Source organism: Mesoplodon mirus (assembly GCF_964341445.2).
Source record: "Mesoplodon mirus genome assembly, chromosome: 4".
Taxonomy (NCBI): domain Eukaryota; kingdom Metazoa; phylum Chordata; class Mammalia; order Artiodactyla; family Ziphiidae; genus Mesoplodon; species Mesoplodon mirus.
This window is the reverse complement of record NC_138979.1, coordinates 95,733,819-95,750,175: the sequence shown is the minus strand read 5'-3', so window position 1 is coordinate 95,750,175 and position 16,357 is coordinate 95,733,819. Positions and strand designations below refer to the sequence as shown.

At 37.4% G+C, this 16,357-nt stretch overlaps 1 protein-coding gene across 9 annotated transcripts in view; it reads right to left on the bottom strand.

The window, feature by feature from the left end:
- GABPB1 (GA binding protein transcription factor subunit beta 1) overlaps window positions 1–16,357 on the bottom strand; it is a 74,233-nt gene that overhangs the window by 27,557 nt on the left and 30,319 nt on the right. For 8 of the 9 annotated variants that reach the window (XM_082616893.1, XM_082616900.1, XM_082616895.1 and 5 more), the window contains exons 2-3: window positions 6,135–6,242; window positions 395–562 (exon numbers count right to left, since the gene is read on the bottom strand). In XM_082616893.1, the coding sequence (XP_082473019.1) occupies window positions 395–562; window positions 6,135–6,242 (276 nt within the window). Of the gene's footprint in view, window positions 1–394; window positions 563–6,134; window positions 6,243–15,878; window positions 15,898–16,357 lie in introns of those variants that run through there. The other variant, XM_082616894.1, reaches the window with a different exon arrangement.

Sequence of the window (16,357 nt, the reverse complement as noted above, 5' to 3'; positions counted from 1 at the left end):
ACCCAACTGTCGCTTCTGAGGTGTGGGGAGCAAAAGCAGGGTACTGCATACAGCACCACTAAGGGGGGTGGGCAGACCACCCAAGCCATCCCCACCATGTGACCGCTGGAGTGGCCCCTACCCTCACCGCATTTAAGGGACCAGCTCTTCCCCCCACAGGGAGCGAGCAAGGGAACCTGTTACTTGTTTTCACTCCCTAGTGCTACAGCACAAGTCCTAATAAAGCCTTGCCTGAATTACTGGTCTGGCCTCTTACCAATTTCTATTGATTAAGGAGTCCAAGAACCCTGTCAGTAACAAAACTAGTTCCCTTCTCCCTCTTATAAAACCACTATGGTTTTATAGCCTTTGGGGTCTTACTTTCAAAAGCAAAGTGCAAAAAGAGAACACATACCTTAAGCAAAACCTCCACTATGCTGGCATGGCCCTCAGAAGCTGCCATATGCAGCGGCGTTCGGTCCACTTTGGTTCTGGCATCCCTACTTACACCAGCTCGGAGTAGTACTTCTGTGGTGGAATAATGTCCGTACTGTGCTGCCAGATGAAGTGGAGAAGTTCCCAGCTATACCACAAGAAAAAAAAATCCACATCTATAGTCATTTTAAAATGACTATTTCTATCTTCTACTTTATATATTCTGTTTACAGAGCAAACAGATTCTCTTTATATCAAATGTTTACACAGTAACTCTCAAAACTGAAAAGGAATAATTTTTGCTGATCACAGTCTCTTCATAGGGGCCTTCAAGAATTCCCATTCATTTCTCAGTGAGGAAGAAATGACAATATTTCATTTAATTCAAACTTGCTTTCTTTATTTTGTTATCAGATAGTCTAAACAAAATTAATTTCATCAGGAATTAGACATAATTAGGGTCTGAGAAATTTTTGAGCATTAGAAAGTTTTCCTCACACCATTCACACAAAACTTTTCATCTATGAAATTCACATCAAATAAATGTAACAGTGTACATTTTTACATTAAACTGTTTCTAGGACTTAAAAATAAATTAATTAAAGCACCTCAGTGATCTTTTTAAAGGAGTTCATACAGTCATTTTTCAAGGAAAAAATCTGATGTGAGGTGCACTTGCCAAAGGTGAGTTAAGACGGAACCAAAACATACAGCAGAAACTAACATAACATTGTAAATCAACTATACTCCAATAAAAATTTTAAAAGAAGAACCAAAAGAGAGCCCAGTTCTCCTGAAATTGGTTCCACATGGCCTAGTCACGCTACATTCAAAATATACAGAAGTACATACTAAAATGTGAAGAAGAGCCTTATCAGAGGTATAATTTTTAATAGGTGAACATTAGAATTACATTATATCACATGCATTTAGAAGCACAAAAAGTCCCTGCAACTCTCTGATTACCAAGGCACTCATGTTCTAAAGAACCAAGATAGTTCACTAGAACATGCAATTTGCTAAGACCACTGCTGTAATAATAGCAACTAAGGTTTTTATTTAAGCACTTTCCATAGCAAGCACTATTCTAAGACCTTTACACCTATTGTATCATTTAATCTCCTCAAAACACAGGTACTATTACTATCCTCATTTGGCAGTAAAAGAAACTAAGGCATGACCAGGGGATAGGGTGGGGTAAATTGGGAGATTAGGATTGACATATACACACTACCATATATAAGACAGATAACTAATAAGAACCTGCTGTATAGCATAGGGAAGTCTACTCAATATTCTGTAATGGTCTATATGGGAAAAGAATCTTAAAAAAAAAAAAAGAGTGGATATATGTATAACTGATTAACTTTGTTCACCTGAAACTAACACAACAATGTAAATCAACTATACTCTAATAAAAATTTTTAAAAATTTTAAGAAAACAAATAAGGCACAAAGAGGTTACTAATTTGCCTGAAGTCACACAAGTAAGAGTCATAATACAAAGCTAGGTATGTGCTCTCAATATATGGTAAAAATGGAAATCATTTACCCTGGGAATAATTATTCTATTACTATTAAAAACCTTGTATTTTTAAGGGAAGGTCATTCCAGCAGATTAAAGAAGATTCTTAAACAATCCTTTCTTCCTCCATGCTCTATCATACTTTTCTAAAACTGGCCCTTTCTATACTCTTAAATTCTAATATTTAATGAAATATCTCCATAGCCTATTTAGCAACCATGAGTTCTGCTCAGTGTGATATAATGGTTTCTTCTGTAATTTTTTCTTCTCGAGACCTTACCTTTTTGGTTGACGATACAAAATATATATATACGTACATATATGTAGTTTGAAGGAGGAAAATAAGGTAAATACCATCACAGTCTAGAAATAAAACATTACCAGCAATTTAGAATTTTCCCACGTGCCACTCCCTAATAAACCCTTCCCTCAACCCCTGAGGTAATTATTAGTCTGAATTTTGTAATAAACATTGCTTTACTTTGCTTTTTTAAAAATTACTATGTATCCCTAAATAATATACTTTGGGTTTGCCTGCTCTGAACTTTATTTAAATAGAATCACATTGCATGTATTTCTCTGAGACTTGCTTTCTTTGGCTTAATATCATAAGACTCACCCATGTTGATGAATATAAGTATAGTTCACTAATTTTCTCTGCTCTATGATTTTCTACCAAATGAATAAGCCATAATCAATTTAACCAATCCACTGTTGAGCATTAAAGGTTTCCAGTTTTTTATTATGAATAATGCTGCTACTAAAAACAGTCTTATACATGTCTCAAGTACACGAACAAGAACTTCCCTTGGAAATATTCTTAGAAGTTCAATAGCTATGCCAGAGGGTATGTACACATTCAAATCTACTAGGTACTGCCAAACTGTTCTCCAAAATGTTTCTATCATTTTATGCATCTCCTCACCAACGGTTTGGTACTGCAAGACTTTTTTGTTTAGTTTTGGCTTATCTGATGGATAAGCAATAGTATTTCATGATTTTACTTTACATTTGCCCAATCATTAATGTAGCTGAGCATCTTTTCATGTTTATTGGTCATTCAAACATTCTCTTTAGTGAAGTACCATATCAAGTCATTTGCCCTATCTTCTTTGTCTTGTTTTTCATCACTGTCATGGGAATCCCTATGTATTATGGACACTAATCCTTCCTAAGATTTTTTTGTCTTTTTTTTTTCAGGGTTTATAGGTATTTTTTAAATTTAAGTATAACTGATTTACAATATTATATTAGTTTCAGGTGTACAGCATAGTGATTCAGTATTTTTATAGATTATACTCCATTAAAAATCATTACAAAATAATGGCTACAATTCCCTGTGCTGTACAATATATCTTTATTGCATATATATTTTATACATAGTAGCTTATATCTCTTAATCCTATACCCTATTTTGTCCTTCCCCACTTTACTCTCCCCACCAGTAACCACTAGCTTGTTTTCTGTATCTGTGAGTCCAGTTTCTGTTTTGCTATACACATTTATTATTTAGATTCCACAAATAAGTGGTATCATACAGTATTTGTCTTTCTCTGACTTATTTCATTAGGCATAATACTCTCCAGATCCATCCACATTGATGCAAAAGGCAGAATTTCTTTCTTTTTTATGGCTGAGTAATAGTCCACTGTACATATACATACCACATCTTCTTTATCCATTTGCCTGTTGATGGACACTTGGGTTGCTTTCATATCTTGACTATTGTAAACAGTACTGTTATGAACATTGGGGTGCATATATCTCTTCGAATTAGAGTTTTCATTTTTTCCAGATACATACCCTGGAGTGGAATTGCTAGATCATATGATAGTTCTATTTTTAGTTCTTTGTGGAACCTCCACACTGTTTTCCATAGTGGCTGCACCAATTTACATTCCCACCAACAGTACATGAGGATTCCCTTTTCTCCATATCCTTGCCAACATTTATTTGTAGACTTTTTGATGATAGCCATTCTGACAGGTGTGAGGTGATATCTCATTGGTATTTTGAAGGCTCTTTTTGTCTTGATGTGCTACAGGATCACTATGATGTGTCTAGATATAGATTATTTTTATTGATCTTGCTGGGGATTTTCTGGGCTACTTGAATCTGTGAGCTGCCATCTTTCATCAGTCTTGGAAAAGCTAAACCATTATCTTTTAAAATTATTTCATCCCTATTTTCACTCTCCTTGTGGATTTATGATTAGATATATGTTAGACTTTCTCATACACTAGCCTTCATGACTCCTGACATCTTTTATATTTTTTTTTCTCTGCACCACATTCTGAATGATTTTTTTTTTGTTTTTCAGTTTACTAATTTTCTCTTCAGCTGTTCCTAATCTGCTATTAAAATCTTATCTAAAGTCCTTATAGGTCTGCTTATGTTGTCAGTTGTTCCAGTGGGTTATTGTCCAAGCTGCCTTGTGTCCTTGTGTGTTCAGTTTTTGTTGGGTTTTTTTTTCGTTTGGCCACAGCACGTGGCATGCGAGATCTTAATTACCCGACCACAGATCAAACCCGCACGCTCTGCAGTGGAAGCCTGGAGTCTTAACCACTGGACTGCCAGGGAAGTCCCAGTGTTCAGTTACTTTTGACGGTTCATTTTCCTTGGAATTTCATTTGTAGATATGAAGCCTGGGATGAAGGCAGTTTCCTCCAAAAAGGATATTCATTTGCTTGTGTTAGGAACCAAGGGTAACCTCTAGTCCAAAGATAATTTTAAATTCATTCTTCAGTTCAGAGTTTTGCAGAATACATAAGTATTTATGAGTTAAGGCCACAAATGTGTGCAAAGGATGGCTTTTGACTCCAAATTCTCATCAACAAAATTTTTCCTCTCTCCATTTGGTACCTTAGTTCAAGCCAGTTCATTTGCCTTGCAGTACCCTAACAACATGGGCAGGGGCAGGGGCAGGATCAGGTAGGAGGAGAGAGGGGGTATTTCTGGTTTACCCTTACAACGAAGGTACCTCTCTTTAGGATTCCAGTATTATGGGGAAAGGATCTCTAGGAGACTTCCCTCTATGAGCAGTCTCAGTTCTTTATCTTAAGTAACCTATGCCGGGGAGGTAAAAAACCAACTGGCAAATTTACTGAGTTAGCAAATGTTCTAAGGGTGAAATTTCTCTGGGTTATGGCCTTTGCTTAGTTTTTCAGGCTGATAATCCCTTACTTTCTTTCTAACTCATCAGTGCCCTTAAGATTTTTTTTTAATATACTCAGTCAAAAAATCTTTATCTTTTTTTTTTTAATCTTTATCTTTTAAAGACAGATGCTGAAATCTATGGATGAAACAAAATGGTTCCTGAAATTTACTTTAAAATAATACTAAACAAAGAAAATAAATGGGGTTATAGAAGAAATAAGATTCATTTGATTTGATAATTTTTGAAGGGTATACAGGGGTTGATTTATGTTTAAAATTTTCCATAATAAAAAAAACTGTTTTGAATGAAAAGTTAAAAAGAACATGGAACAAGTAAGCTAAAAACAACAAAATCAAAACTCTGGAATTTTTAGTTGTTACCAGTGGGAGAGTTAATCCAGATTCCTAACCCTCCATATTCCCAAGAATATGCCTTTTGATTTACCTGCAGAATTAAATAGAGTTGTGGTTTCTGTCTTCTTCACAATTGCCTTCTGTAATTACTAAGAACTCCTTCCCATTCCTTTCTTCCTTCTGGGTGATGTTTGCAATAGTTTTACAAGTATCAATTGAAATGCAAACATTTTTCCTTTTTTAGAATCAATTATAACATTAACACCAAGTTTGTTTTTTCTGAATTATAAATTCTACCTATGCTATTTATAAGGCCTTTAAATTAAATCCCAAGCAGCTACATTTTACATTCATCCTACATTACTGAACTCCGTAATTTAAAAAAAAAACCATGTGTGGACAGAATATTTGGATAAGGTTGTCTAATATAAAAAAATTATATGAACCATTCTCTTTAAAAGCAAGCTATAATTCTAAAATTGCAAACAAATTTGCAAAAAAATTAAATTTTCACCACTTATAAACGCAATACTGACTAAACTTTTAACTGGAAAAACTCAAAGATGAGAGGAAGAAGAAGGAGGAGAAGGAGGAGGAGGAGGAGGAGGGGGAGAAGGAAGAGGAGGGGGAGGAGGAGGAGAAAACAAAAAACAAAAAACCTCACAACATTAAAATCATTCTTTACCCAGTCTGTAGTAAAAGGAGCTCCATTAGCCATCAAAATACGAACTTCATCATCTTGACCTGCTCGAGCCGCTTCTAAAAGCTTCTTTCCCAAATCTACCAGGGACATCTAAACAAAACATAGATGAATTTAACATCTCCATTTATACATTATGACATAACTTTTTTCCCTTCTATCTTTACTAATAAGTCAGTTCTCAATTAGACCTTCAAAAGGTTGTGATACAGTTCCTCTGAAACTACAGATCATACAAAAGCAATTTTTTTTTTTTTTTTTTTTTTTTTGTGGTACGTGGGCCTCTCATTGTTGTGGCCTCTCCCGTTGCGGAGCACAGGCTCCGGACGCGCAGGCTCAGCGGCCATGGCTCACGGGCCCAGCCGCTCCGCGGCATGTGGGATCTTCCCGGACCGGGGCACGAACCCGTGTCCCCTGCATCGGCAGGCAGACTCTCAACCACTGCGCCACCAGGGAAGTCCCCAAAAGCAATTTTTATTTGAATTTTGGAAACAGATTTTTCTTTCTTATCAAATTTTTAGCTAGGATAATAAAATTAATTTGAATTCTCCAAACATTGCTGGTAAAAAATAGAAGAGGTGGGCTTCCCTGGTGGCGCAGTGGTTGAGAATCCGCCTGCCGATGCAGGGGACACGGGTTCGTGCCCCGGTCCGGGAACATCCCACATGCCGCAGAGCGGCTGGGCCCGTGAGCCATGGCTGCTGGGCCTGCACGTCTGGAGCCTGTGCTCCGCAACAGGAGAGGCCACAACAGTGAGAGGCCCGTGTACCGAAATATATATATATATATATATATATATATATATATATATATATATATATATATATACATATATAAAAGAGGTAAGTGGCAAAGAAAGCTTGTCTAAAATTTAAAACTAGCAACAAACTGTTTTCACTAGAGGAGTTGCAGCAATAAAGTTTTCTCACAAATGTAAATAGAAATAAGGCAAATATATTATCCTCTTTAAGTGGTACAAAATTTAAAATAAATCTACCATAACTTTTTTTAGCAACAGTGAATGTGCTCAGAATTTGAAAATGAGTATTTTCAACCCTCGTACAGGCAATGTGCATGTAAGTTCTTTCAGAAAAAGGCACAATTCAGGGCTTCCCTGGTGGTGCAGTGGTTAAGAATCCACCAGCCAATGCAGGGGACATGGGTTCGAACCCTGGTCCAGGAAGACCCCATGTGCCGCAGAGCAACTAAGCCCATGCACCACAAGTACTGAGCCTGCGCTCTAGAGCCTGCAAGCCACAACTACTGAGCCTGCGTGCTACAACTACTGAAGCCTGCACACCGAGAGCCCATGCTCCGCAACAAGAGAAGCCACTGCAATGAGAAGCCCATTCACCGCAATGAAGACCCAATGCATGGGACTTCCCTGGCGGCGCAGTGGTTAAGAATCCGCCTGCCAGGCTTCCCTGGTGGCGCAGTGGTTGAGAGTCCGTCTGCCGATGCAGGGGACACAGGTTCGTGCCCCGGTCTGGGAAGATCCCACATGCTGCGGAGCGGCTAGGCCCGTGAGCCATGGCCACTGAGCCTGCGCGTCCGGAGCCTATGCTCCACAACGGGAGTGGCCACAGCAGTGAGAGGCCTGTGTACCGCAAAAAAAAAAAAAAAAAAGAATCCGTCTGCCAATGCAGGGGACACAGGTTTGATCCCTGGTCTGGGAAGATCCCACATGCCACGGAGCAACTAAGCCCGTGTGCCACAACTACCGAGCCTGCACTCTGGAGCCTGCAAGCCACAACTACTGAAGCCCATGCACTGCAACAGAGTAGCCCCCGCTCACCACAACTAGAGAAAGCTCGCACGCAGCAATGAAGACCCAACGCAGCCAAAAAGAAGTAATAAATAAAATAAATAAATAAAAGGGAAAAAAAGACCCAATGCAGCCAAATAAATAAATAAAATTAATTTATTAAAAAAAGAAAAGACACAATTCACATTCAATGAAAATAATGAAAAGAGAGTCTAACAGTATTATCAACAGAGTATGTGTCTCACTAAGAACCTATAAAGTAAGTATGCCCCACATCCTGAATACAAGATATCTGAAAATGTCACAGCCTAGGATGGGTGTGTGTGTGTGCGTGTGTGTGTATGTGTGTTTGTGTCATCTTGAATAAGAAATATTGAAATATGTGTTAGGGAAAGATCATGTCAGGAGTACATAGGGGAAGAAAGATTTGAAAGTATCAGAAATGCTCAACTTCAAAAGATGACACTTCTAGAAGAAGAAAGTTCCCAAATCCAGAAAGACTATTCAATGATGTTATATGTATCTGGAGGAAAGGCAAACAGGTAGAATTTGAAGGTTGTGGGGATGGGAAGATATGGAACCCCTGAAATTTACACAAGAAAAAAGGTGCCTGGGGTATGAGTTTGTCTCAAAAAGTGAATACTCTTTGAGTTGAGGGGAAATAAATTATAAGAGAGGAATGTCAGGTTGATTAGTATATCCCAATCTGGTATGAACAGGAATTACTCAAGAAAAGAGGGGAAAGGAGTATGTGTGTGAGAAGAATGTTGACAGAGCTTGGAGAGGTTATTTATACCAGAAAGGAACAGAATGCATCACATAATTAGAGGTGTTAGGAAATCTAAAAGGGTTGATTAAAGATTGATTAAAAAATGTCCCCAAAAGAACACAAGTTTGTGCTTAAATTATTGTATTTTTTAGTAGATTTCGTAACACAGAAATAACCAAACATAAAAAGAGTGACCAGGAGCAGATGTTAATACTGGGAGGCACACACAATGATTAGGTGAGATGTACATGTCCAAAACAGGAATTTACCAAACAGGAAAGAATTTTTTATAGTTGTTCTCTTTGTAAGAATAGAAATAATTCATAATATATTCTATGGTGAAGAATAAGAAAAATAACCACATGCACTTGTGGGTTTTATGTGGGGGGTCTTTTATGCCTTTTTGTGACATTCACAACATTTTCACCCTTGAATGTCTGATTTCCTTTCCTTTTTCCTCCCATTCTCTCATTCATACATTGGTGGAATCACTGGAACCCAAAATATTCCTTAATCCCACTAAAAGCACTAAAATCAAGAGATTACTGTTCTTTAACGAAGGATTTTTCCTAGGTAATATGTACCAGCTGGATATAAATTAATAGCATATTCAATAGGCAAAGAATCTGAAATAATAATGTCCTACTAAAGGCAGGATAAGGTTAAAAAAAGCTGATCTCTCTTCTACAAAAATACAGTAAAATCTAAACTGGCCATACTAACAAAGACAGTGTTCTATAGTCTGGATGACCAAAATTTAATATTAACCTGGTTTTACAATGAAGTAAGTCTTTCCCCCAAATACACATTTTAAAATATGTCTTACACAGTAATATAAAATCAATCTGCATTCATTCAGCATACATACTGCCAGATGGTTTAAATATCTGGATATCTTTTTTTTTTTTTTTTTGCGGTACGCGGGCCTCTCACTGCTGTGGCCTCTCCCATTGCGGGGCACAGGCTCCGGACGCGCAGGCTCAGCAGCCATGGCTCACAGGCCCAGCCGCTCCACGGCATGTGCGATCCTCCCGGACCGGGGCACGAACCCGCGTCCCCTGCATCGGCAGGCGGACTCTCAACCACTGCACCACCAGGGAAGCCCCTGGATATCTTTTATGAAGTGGTGGTTTAGGGCTTTTCCTCATTCTTTAGAAATTGGATTGTCTGCCTTTTTCTTAATGATTTGTAAGCATTCTTATATACATTCTGGATATGAGTGCTTCGTCAGATATAATATGTATTATAAATATCTCCTTCCAGAACCCTGATTTCTTGACTCCACATCCCATGTTCTTTCCTTGATTATCACATACTATCTTGTACAAGTAGATAACTGTCGTCTCGTAAAAATACAAATAAAATAATCAAACTAAAATCAAAGATAGCACAAAAATGAATGTAAGAAACATTGAAATATTATTTAAAAGGTCTGATTCGAAAAGAGAAAAAAACAAAACAAAACACCAAGCACCCAACAGATGAATAGTCAAAGGGCAGACCACACACTTTCTAAAAGAGAAAATAGAAATAATTCACAAGAGTAAATGTGTTCAGTATCACTGATGCTCAAAAAATGTGAAGTAAATAACTTTTAAAGTCAATTTGCAATATTTAACAGAAGTTATAAAAAAATGTAAATTTTGTTAAATATTAGCCTAATCCTAATGACCTAATAAATGACCCCAGTTCTGAAGACCTATGCTAAAGGAAAAATGAAAATATACTGAAACGGGTAAAAAATATGTATGTGTGTATGTTTTGATAATGTGAACAAACTAAAGGTAGGAAAATCATTAAACTGTGGAACCTAACAGAATAGGATGCAGTAATTTAAAATAATATTTTTGAAGTTATATAATAATATTAAAAAGTTATGCCGTATTGAGTGAAAAGACACAAAACTAATTTTTGAATGTCAAAATATGCATATACAGAACAAAATACTGAAAATATTAACAGTTGTTAGGGTGGTATGATTATGGGAAAATTTGCCTCCATTTCACAAAGTTTCTGTAATAACTTCCAAATTTAAACAATGGGTATTTTTTTTTTTTTTTTCTTTTTGCGGTATGCGGGCCTCTCACTGTTGTGGCCTCTCCCGTTGCGGAGCACAGGCTCCGGACGCGCAGGCCCAGCGGCCGTGGCTCACGGGCCCAGCCGCTCCGAGGCATATGGGATCCTCCCAGACCGGGGCACGAACCCGTATCCCCTGCATCGGCAGGCGGACTCTCAACCACTGCGCCACCAGGGAGGCCCAACAATGGGTATTTTTAAGGGACAAATTGTGTGACTGTTAAATTAGTAAACGCTGACATTAAAGAAAGTTATATACTACTGACTTACTAAACAGAAAGAGTGGAAAAAATAAAGAATATGGAGGCTACTAGGGACCTAAAATAGCAAACATATTGATCTGCGTATAAGAACTGCAGCAAAACAATGATGCATTTGAACAAATCAACTTCTTACATAATTCTGCAATTTTCTTAACTATTTAAAACATCATATTTAAGGACCTAGGATGCTTAAGTTACTTTGGTTTTGAAATTCCATGAGCAATACAGGTGTGTAGATTAATGTAGCTAGATACTTTTAAATTGGTGGTTCTCAATGGTAGCAGCACTGTCCCCTAGAGGATCCTTTGGATTTATATAGAGGCATTTTAGGGATTACTGGGAGGAGGGATGGGATGAATACTTTACCAGCAATTAAAAGGCAAGTGCCAGAGATACTAGAGGTCCAGCAATGCAGGAAACAAGCCGGTATGGCAAAGAATTGTCACATGTCTTGTTGACTTTCAAAGGTCCCACTGAATATATCTAAGACTAGAACTTAACTAATATGTAAACAAAATGAATTTTCCCACAGTATTAATGCACCCCAAATTTTCTAGACTGCAACAATGCATCTCTTTGTTTTATTCAGAACTTTACTAAGAGTTTTTCACCATTTTGGAAAATCATGTCACCACTGCCAATGCCACTTGGGTATCTGAATCACCAATATGTATTATAATCAGCTTTCACAGCTATCACATTCACAGTGATTCAGTCATTCTATGTACAGGCGCAAGCATTCGACTACCTCTTGTTTTATCTAGTGTAGTCTGCTCCAGTACTTACATATTGAAATACACATTTTATTATAAATTGCTTTCCTTCTACTTCTCCTTTACATTAAAATTAGGGCATCATAATGATTTTTTGAAATTGTGCAGATAGATAATATTAACTATGATTTTCATTTCAAGTTAGTAAAATGGGCAATACAAAATATTTATTATAAAAGAGAGCAATGGATGTAATAATATTGAAAATCAATGGAAGAAAATACATGTGAGATCAAGTAAGAACAAAATCAAAGATGTTCTAATTTTCTTGTCAAGAAATTTAGTGAAAGTTAAGATGACAAAAATACCAAAATGTAGCAATTTCACTCCTGATTCTCACTGGACAGGAACATGCACATCATAGTAGAATAATTCGAACCCTCAGAGGAACTCAATTGAGTTAGGACAACAAAATTGTTCAAGGGGACCATAGTTCCATGTCGAGCCCTCAGTTTACTTAATTCGTTACCTCTATATTTACTTAGTTTGTTACCTCTATATTAAATCCTCAGAGATAAAGTGTTGGATTTACATAAGATCAGTTAAAGGCTTAGCAGAAAAGGTTGCTTTTTTGGTGTGGCAAATAACTTTTCCACAAGCATATGGAGAAGCCTAATTAAATTCAATAAATTTTAATGAATGTTTAAAATACTTACTGAAAATATATTGTGCATTTGGTACTGAATGCCATTTAGTTTAATACTCCATTCTTCTTGAGAAGAAAACCAAAAAACTCCCACTAATAAATTCCACCTTGAATTTCTTTACTACTTCTAAAAAAGCTTATCATATAACCTGATATAAACCATTTTTAACTCCAATTAAAATGTACTTTAATAAGATCTATAGGGGAAATTCAAACTGTCTATAAACTTTCTACTTTTGCTCAAAAGTACATGCTGAGAGGGCCATCTAGTGGTAACAGGAATTACTACCAATAATTACATTTATAAAGTTTAAAGTCTATTTTGTTTTGATTTTCTGTAATTCATAGTTTGAAGAGCCATTGTGAGAATTATAGCATCTACTGGACATGAAAACTCTAAGACTACAAAGTACTAGTTCTATGCGAATTGTTATTAGCACTCAAAAAAGAATATAAATAAAAACACTTAGAAAATGTAAGCCTACTATAACATTCTTAATGATAAACTTTGTCTCACTAAAAATTTTAGAATAGGACTTCTCTGGTGCCGCAGTGGTTAAGAATCTGCCTGCCAACGCAGGGGACACGGGTTCAGTCCCTGGTCCGGGAAGATCCGACATGCCACAGAGCAACTAAGCACGTGTGCCACAACTACTGAGCCTGCGCTCTAGAGCCCACGAGCCACAACTACCAAGCCTGCACGCCACAACTACTGAGCCCATGCACCGCAACTACTGAAGCCTGCATGCTCTAGGGCCCCACATGCCGCAACTACTGAGCCCACATGCTGCAACAACTGAAGCCCTCGCACCCGCACCCTAGAGCCCACGCACCGCAACAAGAGAAGCCACTGCAATGAGAAGCCCACATACCACAACAAAGATTAGCCCCCGCTCGCTGCAACTAGAGAAAGCCCATGAGTAGCAACGAAGACCCAACGCAGCCCAAAAAAAAAAAAAAAGTTAGAATAAAATTTGCAATATCACCTCTATGCTCAATGAGTACAATTATAAATCCAATAAAATTCTTCTAAAGTTTTGCCTCAAGAAATTTAGCACTGTGTATGCATCTAAAGTTTTTATTTTTTGTATAATTTTTAAAAATTTATTTATTTTATTTATTTGACTGCATTGGGTCTTTGTTGCTGCATGCGGGCTTTCTCTAGCTGTGGCGAGTGGGGGGCTACTCTTCATTGTGGTGTGTGGGCTTCTCGTTGCAGTGGCTTCTCTTGTTGCCGAGTACGGGCTCTAGGCACACGGGCTTCAGTAATTGTGGCACGTGGGCTCAGTAGTTGTGGTTTGTGGGCTCTAGAGTGCAGGCTCAGTAGTTGTGGCACACAGGCTTAGTTGCTCCACAGCACGTGGGATCTTTCTGGACCAGGGCTCGAACCCATGTCCCCTGCATTGGCAGGTGGATTCTTAACCACTGAGCCACCAGGGAAGCCCTGTATCTAAAGTTTTTTTAAATGTTCATACTCTTTCACCTAGTAATTCCACTCATATAAATCATAAGAAAACTATTTGAAATATAAATATATTAACAGCAATGTTATTTAAAATAGGGAAAAACTGAAATGCCCTACTACAAACAATAGTTAAATTAAGATAGATCATAATGGAATGTTGTAGTATTTTATTTATATTTTTTACTTTTTATTATGGACAATTTTGAGCATATATAAAAATAGACACAACAGTATAATGAAACTCCACATAGCCACCACCTAGCTTAAATATAGATTATGCCCAGCCCATTTCCCACCCACACTTACAACTTTGTAATAGGGGAGAACAAATCTGACTCCATATTGGATCTGTTTCTTTTACTTTAACCTTTGTATTCTATTGCTTTTGCTACAAGTTAAGAATGTTGTCTATAGACTGAAATGTAAAGGATAGCCCATTCTCAAGGCTCTGACCTTTAAAGGTATAACACTTTTCCATTCACACAGAGATATAAAATTGCAGAACAGATAATAGCATTTGTCTTATTGGAGGTTTACAGGAGCATCAGTGACCTGACCTACTGGACAGATGCAAGAACAAAGGATTCCGACACCAAGAAGTTTGCAACAACCAACCACGCCCCCTCGCCTTTTAGTATAAAAGAAACCTGAATTCTAACTAGGGTAAGATGGTTCTTTGGGTCACTAGTCCACCATCTTCTCAGTCTTCTGGCTTTCTGAATAAAGTCACTGTTCCTTGCCCCAACAACTAGTCTCTCAATTTACTGCCCTGTTGTGTGGTGAGCAGTAAAAGCTTGGACTCAGTAACAACATCGTATCATTTTTTTTTTTTTTTAATTTTTGGCTGTGTTGGGTCTTTGTTGCTGCGTGGGCTTTCCCCAGTTGCAGTGAGCGGGGGCTACTCTTCATTGTGGTGCACAGGCTTCTCATTGTGGTGGCTTCTCTTGTTGCAGAGCACGGGCTCTAGGCGTGCGGGTTTCAGTAGTTGTGGCTCGCGGGCTCTAGAGCACAGGCTTAGTAGTTGTGGCGCATGGGTTCAGTTGCTCCGCAGCATGTGGGATCTTCCCGGACCAGGGCTCGAACCTGTATCCCTGCACTGGCAGGTGGATTCTTAACCACTGCGCCACCACGTAAGTCCCCATATCGTTTTATCTGTAAATATCTCAGTATGTCTGTCCAAAAGATAAAGGTATCTTTTAAACATAATAATGTAGTTATCTAAAAATATTATTTACAAAGAATATGTAATAGTATAAGAACCAGGACTCTAATTTGAATACATCATGATCTTAACTACGTAAAAAATGCATAGAAAAATACCTAGAAACAATATACCATGATAATGAAAATTACGGATTTTTTTCTCTTTCTTTCTAGTCTTCCCTATTTCTTAAGTTTTCCATAACGTGCAGATATTGCTCATGTAATTAAAAATAAACTTTAAGGCCGCTCTCGCTTTCTGAGATGGCCCACACTCTGTCTGTGGAGCATGTTTCTCTCTAAATAAATCCCCTTCAGGACTTCCTGAAGAGTAGCCCCTGCTCGCCACAACTAGAGAAAGCCTGCGCACAGCAATGAAGATCAAATGCAGCCCCAAAATTAATTAATTAATTAATTTTCAAAATAAATAAATAAATTCACTTTTACCTATCAAATAAACTTTTATTAAAAAGTTTTTCATCAAAATTAGATAACATATAAGCCTTTAATGTAGAAAATTAGATGTTGAAAGAACATTAATGGTAAAAAGATGTAAAATGGGACTCCAAGTAAAATTAAGCGTATTATTAACCATGTGTATAACTATATGTATGAAGATATTCTTGGGCATCAGATTTTACATTCTCATAAGAAAACAACTTCAGTAATAATAAAAGTAGTGCCTGGCATCTTGCTAAGTCTTAATCTGCATCTAACCTAGACAGTTATTGACTCCATTTTGCAAAAGAGGCAAGCGAAAAGTAAAAATTACCAAAGAGCACTGGTTTTGGTCAAAAGATAAGATGCATATTATGACCTCCTTTCAATGTAGAAAACACTGGGAATCTGCTGGGATGTAAAAGAGCATGTCCTCCAAGGATTTAAGCTTAGTCTCTCCCTGTGTAATTCCTTTGAAGGGAAAAATCATCATATGAACTCCAATATATTTGGATTTTTCTCCCATTCCCATTTTGTCTAGTGGAATTTTTCCCGGTTTTTAACCTTAAAAATAAAACGACGTTTTCAAATGTATCTTAAAAAAAATGACCTCCCATTTACTTTTTTTTCAGAAAACCACTAGAAGATATGCTCCACCAAATCCAGGAGTAAACAAGAAAGAAAAATTAAGGGCTTCAGGAAACAAGGGATCCAATATAAACAGAGTGGAAGAAGACCCCACAGATGATGGTAAAGGGAGACCCCAACATCCTGCAGACTTGGAAAGCAAATCCAGGCTGGAGCCAGAGGACA